Here is a 6,233-nt window from a genome sequence, read left to right as displayed (position 1 = left end):
AACAAAATAACTATATAGGTATACAGATATGTAAATATGTCTAGTGATAAATACATAAAATACGCGGTGGACTCACATAGTGTTAAGATCAACCGTCAGTATACAAGTTTGTGAGGCCAAGACGACGATAATTGTAATTAATTATTGTAAAAAATGGAAACTAGCCAAAAGCGCGGACCCCCAAGTCTGCGGTAAGACTTTATTGAAAACTAGCCGTTTTCTCGCGGCTTCACCCGCGTCCCGTGGGAGCGACTGCTCCCACCGGTATAAAATATAGCCTAAGTTACTCGCAGATAATATAGCTTTCTAATGATGAAAGAATATTTAAAATCGGTAAAGTAGTAGTTTTTGTTTAACTTTCTTAAAAAAAAAAATTGTTTTGTTTAAATTTTTTATATTCTATCTTTGTTCACATAAATACTGCACACGACCTATATTTCGACTAAAATACTCATGAAACCGCAACTCGGGCTCCCAAGATACAGGCCTAGCCTAGTTTGGGGACCGCCGATCCAAGAAAGCAATGTCTGCTACTACAATATAGCTACACCTAACCAATGTACCTTTCTTAATTTTAAGGCAAACACATTGTACGTACTCGTAACTGTGGATAAATAAATTATTATTATTTTTATTTTTTTTTAGTTTATTCATTACAACCAAACAAACAAACTAAGTTTTCCTCTTTATAATATTAGTAGGATAGAAAAACCCTCAATGACAACCAAGAATAATTTCAATGTAAAGTTTGTCAATACCAATCAAATAAGCCCTAACACGAGACAATTGGTACCTACCCTTGAGGCGCTCCATTGACTCTCTATCGTCGCTATACTCAGGTTAGCGCTAAATCTTCCCTATTTTGTAGTATCATTGAACATAATCTGTCTAGCTTTTGCCCTATGTGTGCCTACAATTTTCGAATCTTGCCCTCGCTTTCTTAAGGTTTCTATAATCGGATCCTGAATCTGATGAGGATGGGACCATTAGAAAAGTACAACTTACAAATATTTTTTAAGCAAAAAAAAGGTTTTGACTCAGTTGAAAAGGCGGAGTTTCATAAAACAAATATGATAACAATCATAAATAGAGCAATTGAGAACCTCCTCCTGATTGGGAAGTTTATTAAAAAGGCGCAAAATGCCAAGACAAGTTCACATGGAGAGACTAAATCGGTAGGGAAGCATCAAATGACCACTGTGGTTTAGCAGGGCCAAGGCCCGCCGAGGCTGCGGGATTGTTCGAATGAGTTACCGCGTCCCCGGTACATAAAAGGCCTACGAAGTCATTAAATGTCTGACAATCCCTCACCGCTGTGGGAGGAGTCATTTGATGATTTACCATCGAAAAAAAAAGATAGTGTCCGACTCGCACTGACTTAAACCCACCATGTTCCTTTTGTAGCCCTTTGTGTTCCAGAGCCGCGATAATGCGTTCGAAGAAATCCACAGCCCCGGCAGGCCTCGGTGTCAGGGAGACTGAGTTTACAAACAAACTTAACACGTCTGATTTTGTTATTGTTAATAGAGTTATTGAATAGTGCAACGTCATCGTGAGACTATGATGAGACTGCATTTCGACGAGATACCCCATCTAGATATTTATTATTAGTGATCAGATACAAACCGGATTTTACTAACGAAATATTTAGATATGAATTATCGTTATATATCTCCGTACATTATAAAATGAATATAGGTTTGATTGTTTGTTTGTTTATTTTGAAAGTCGTGGTGGCCTAGTGGGTAAAGGACAACCTTTCAAGTACGAGGGCGCGGACTCGATCCCAAGTTAGGCAAGTACCAATGCAACTATTCTAAGTTTGTAAGTACTTTCTAAGTATATCTTAGACACCATTGGCTGTGTTTCGGATGGCACGTTAAAATGTAGGTCCCAGCTGTCATTGAACATCGTTACGGGTAGTCAGAAGCCAGTAAGTCTGACACCAGTCTAACCAAGGGGTATCGAGTTACCCGGTTAACTGGGTTGAGGAGGTCAGATAGGCAGTCGCTTCTTGTAAAGCACTGGTACTCAGCTGAATCCGGTTAGACTGGAAGCCGACCCCAACATGATTGGGAAAAAGGCTCGAAGGATGATGATGATGTTTGTTTGTTTATTTTCATTAATTAGGCAATAACATATGTTCATTTCTTGACGTTTAGGAGTTTGTGCAAACGAAGTTCTCCTAAAGTGTGCCAAAACGTGTTGGAATCACAAGGAAACTTTCCACCATTTGGACCATTCATTTCTAAAAAAATCCTTCTTTTCTAGAGTCGTGACTGATTCACAGCATCAAGACAAGTTATTAATAAAAATCACACTCACCTCTATCAATTGTCTGATATATGTTCGGAATACCTTCCCTCACCCAAATAGGCTGATTAAATAATGTGAAACTGTTTTCCTTGACGTGATCGGGCACTTATTTTTCCAAAGATTATTGTAATTGGCCTCGAAATTTGAACTGTCGCAGAATGAAGAGTATATAAGAAGTGGAATTTTACTATCGAATGATAGTCTCGTTTGTCTCATGTTGACGCAGCATTACTGAAGGACTATAAATTGTGTTGCATTTGTTTGTAAACTCAGTCACTCAGCACCTGTTGAGACGTAAAAACAGATAATAATAGCACAATGGTGAAAGCACGCAAATACGTTGTCAAGAAGGACTTCGAAGGTTTACCCAAACGTGAAGATTTCGAAATAGTTGAATACGAGTTACCACCGATCAAGAATGGAGAGATTTTGGTCAAAGTTGAGTGGGTGAGTGTGGACCCGTACATGCGTCTGCTCAAACCAAACTCATTTCCGTATGATCAATACGGTTTTCAAGTGGGATTAGTAGTAGAATCAAAGACCCCTAAATACCCAGTTGGAAGCCGAATTGTCTCCCACAAAGGCTGGTGTGACTACGTAATCATTGATACTAACAACCCTTACTCTGACTCGGAAATGTTTCCTCAACTGTACAAATTGCCAAACTTAAGCGGTTTTCCTAATTCTCTCGCAATCGGCGCAGTGGGTATGCCTGGTGCCTCCGCGTACTTCGGATTTCTGGATGTTTGTCAACCCAAGGCTGGTGAAACAGTGGTTGTGACGGGCGCTGCTGGAGCGGTCGGCTCGGTAGTCGGACAGATTGCCAAGATCAAGGGCTGCAAGGTCATCGGCTTCGCTGGCTCTGACGAGAAGGTGAAGTGGCTGGAAGAGATCGGCTTCGACAAGGCGATCAACTACAAGACTGCTGACATCAAGACGGCTCTCCAAGAAGCTGCTCCTAACGGTGTTGACTGCTTCTTCGACAATGTTGGTGGCGAAATTAGCAGCATTATCATATATCAGATGAATCAAGGTGGCAGAGGAGTAATTGTTGGAAGTATCAGTGCTTATAATGGTGATCTTAGCAACATGCCAAAAGCTACTATGTTGCAATTTCCTATACTAGCGAAACAATTAAAAATTCAAGGTTTTTCAATAGTGGGGTTCGATTTGAATCGTCAATTTGAAGCACATAAGGAACTTTCCAAGTGGATACGGAGTGGACAGTTGAAGGCCAGGGAGCACGTAACTGAGGGTTTTGAGAACCTTTATGATGCTTTTGTGGGAGTGTTAAAAGGTGAAAACATTGGCAAGGCTGTAGTTAAATTATAATAAGTCTATTAGTCAAGAATTAAAAAATATGACATATATGATTACTCGTTATTTCATTTGAAAATCTTACCTTATAATCTAGTGGGTGGGTTCGATTCCAGGTCAGGCAAGTACCAATGCAACTTTTTTGAGTTTGTATAGTACTTTCTATGTATATCTTGGACACCATTGGCTGTGTTTCGGATGGCACGTTAAACTGTAGTTCCCGGCTGTCATTGAACATCTTTGGCAGTCGTTACGGTCAGAAGCCAGTAAGTCTGACAACAGTCTAACCAAGCAGTATTGGATTGCCCTAGTAACTGAGTTGAGGAGGGCAGATAGGCAGTCGCTCCTTGTAAAAAATAGGTACTCAATCGCATCCGGTTAGACTGGAAGCGGACCCCAACATAGTTGGAAAAAGGCTCGGGTGATAATGATCTTCCAATCATCGATAGGGTAGGATTTTTCCCATATTTTTCCATAGTTATAGGTTTGATTTTGATAACACATCCTGGCATAAAGTTAGGACTGCATCATAGAGCTCGAGAGCTTCATTATCGAGATTGATTTGGTTTACCAGATATACGTTCCAAGAAACTACTCGTTTTCCAAAAAAAAAATATAATTATATAAATTAAAAAAATATATACATTCACTGTTCTTTTTTTATTTCTTTATTAATCTACAGTTATAAAAATAATTCACGGAGAATGAGAGACCAACAGCTACCTATAGAAATGAACTACATAGTAATAGTTTTGCACAGAACTATGGAAGACAACTTATTGTGCTATTGTGATTGTGACGGGATGCTAATGGACTAGGAGTGGGAAAACTGCTGGGACTATGGCACCTGCCGATAACAATGTAATCAATACACGTAAAAATGGCAGGTGGAGACTCGCCACCTCACTTACTGGGCCCTCGGGAATCAGTCGCTTAATCGCAACAAGAAGGCAACAGGGAATATTATTACTGTTACAGTACGTCTCTATCATTGAACCCGCAATGACTACTGCAATGAAACTATGGATAGTGATAATACTAAACAAAGTAACTATTATACATATATAAATATTTATATTGATAAATACATAAATACGCGGTGGACTCACATAGTCTTAAGATCAACAGTCAGTAGACAAGTTTGTGGGGCCAAGATGACAATTGTAATAAATTATTGTAAAACAAAAAACAATGTAATCAGCCAAAAGCTCGGACCCCCAAGTCTGCGGTAGGACTTTATTGAAAACTAGCCGTTTTCTCGCGGTTTCACCAGCGTCCCGTGGGAGCGACTGCCCGCACCGGTATAAAATATAGCCTAAGTTACTCGCAGATAATATAGCTTTCTAATGGTGAAAGAATATTTAAAATAGGTAAAGTAGGTAGTTTTTGAGTTTATTCATTACAACCAAACAAACAAACTAAGTTTTCCTCTTTATAATATTAGTATAGAAAAACCCTCAATGACAATCAAGAGTCATTTCAATGTAAAGTTTGTCAATACCAATCAAATATGCCCAAACACAGGAAAATTGGTACCTAACCTACCCTTCAGGAACTCCTTTGACTCTCTGTCGTCGCTATACTCAGGTTAGCGCTAATTCTTCCCTATTTTGTAGTATCATTGAACATAATCTGTCTAGCTTTTGCCCTATGTGTGCCTACAATTTTCGAATCTTGCCCTCGATTTCTTAAGGTTTCTATAATCGGATCCTGAATCTGATGAGAATGGGACCATTAGAAAAGTACATTTTTTAAGTGAAAAAAAGGTTTTGAGTCAGTTGAAAAGGCGGAGTTTCATATTACAAATATGATAACAATCATAAATAGAGCAATTGAGAACCTCCTCCTGATTGGGAAGTTTATTAAAAAGGCGCAAAATGAAAAGACAAGTTCATATGGGGAGACTAAATCGGAAATAAAGCATCAAATTACCACTGTGGTTTAGCAGGGCCAAGGCCCGCCGAGGCTGCGGGATTGTTCGAATGAGTTACCGCGGCCCCGGTACATAAAAGGCCTACGAAGGAACACGATGGGTTTAGTCATTAAATGTCTGACAATCCCTCACCGCTGTGGGAGGAGTCATTTGATGATTTACCATCGAAAAAAAAAGATAGTGTCCGACTCGCACTGACTTAAACCCACCATGTTCCTTTTGTAGCCCTTTGTGTTCCAGAGCCGCGATAATGCGTTCGAAGAAATCCACAGCCCCGGCAGGCCTCGGTGTCAGGGAGACTGAGTTTACAAACAAACTTAACACGTCTGATTTTGTTATTGTTAATAGAGTTATTGAATAGTGCAACGTCATCGTGAGACTATGATGAGACTGCATTTCGACTAGATACCCCCATCTAGATATTTATTATTAGTGATCAGATACAAACCGGATTTTACTAAGGAAATATTTAGATATGAATTATCTTTATATATCTCTGTTCTTTAAATGAGTATGTATTTAGATTGTTTGTTTGTTTATTTTGAAAGTCGTGGTGGCCTAGTGGGTAAAGGATCAACCTCTCAAGTGTGAGGGCGCGGGTTCGATCACAGGTCAGGCAAGTACCAATGCAACTATTCTAAGTTTGTATGTATGTACTTTCTAAGTA

General features: G+C 39.4%; 1 protein-coding gene across 1 annotated transcript; it reads left to right on the top strand.

Annotated features, from left to right (window-relative positions):
* The first annotated feature begins 2,584 nt into the window (after positions 1–2,584).
* LOC110375835 (prostaglandin reductase 1) lies at positions 2,585–3,692 on the top strand. The gene has a single exon (XM_049843989.2). It carries the CDS (start codon positions 2,635–2,637, stop codon positions 3,646–3,648), a length of 1,014 nt encoding a protein of 337 aa, XP_049699946.1. The 5' UTR covers positions 2,585–2,634; the 3' UTR covers positions 3,649–3,692.
* Positions 3,693–6,233: the final 2,541 nt, after the last annotated feature.

Source organism: Helicoverpa armigera, chromosome 2 (genome assembly GCF_030705265.1).
Source record: "Helicoverpa armigera isolate CAAS_96S chromosome 2, ASM3070526v1, whole genome shotgun sequence".
Taxonomy (NCBI): domain Eukaryota; kingdom Metazoa; phylum Arthropoda; class Insecta; order Lepidoptera; family Noctuidae; genus Helicoverpa; species Helicoverpa armigera.
This window is presented reverse-complemented; position numbering and strand designations above follow the sequence as displayed.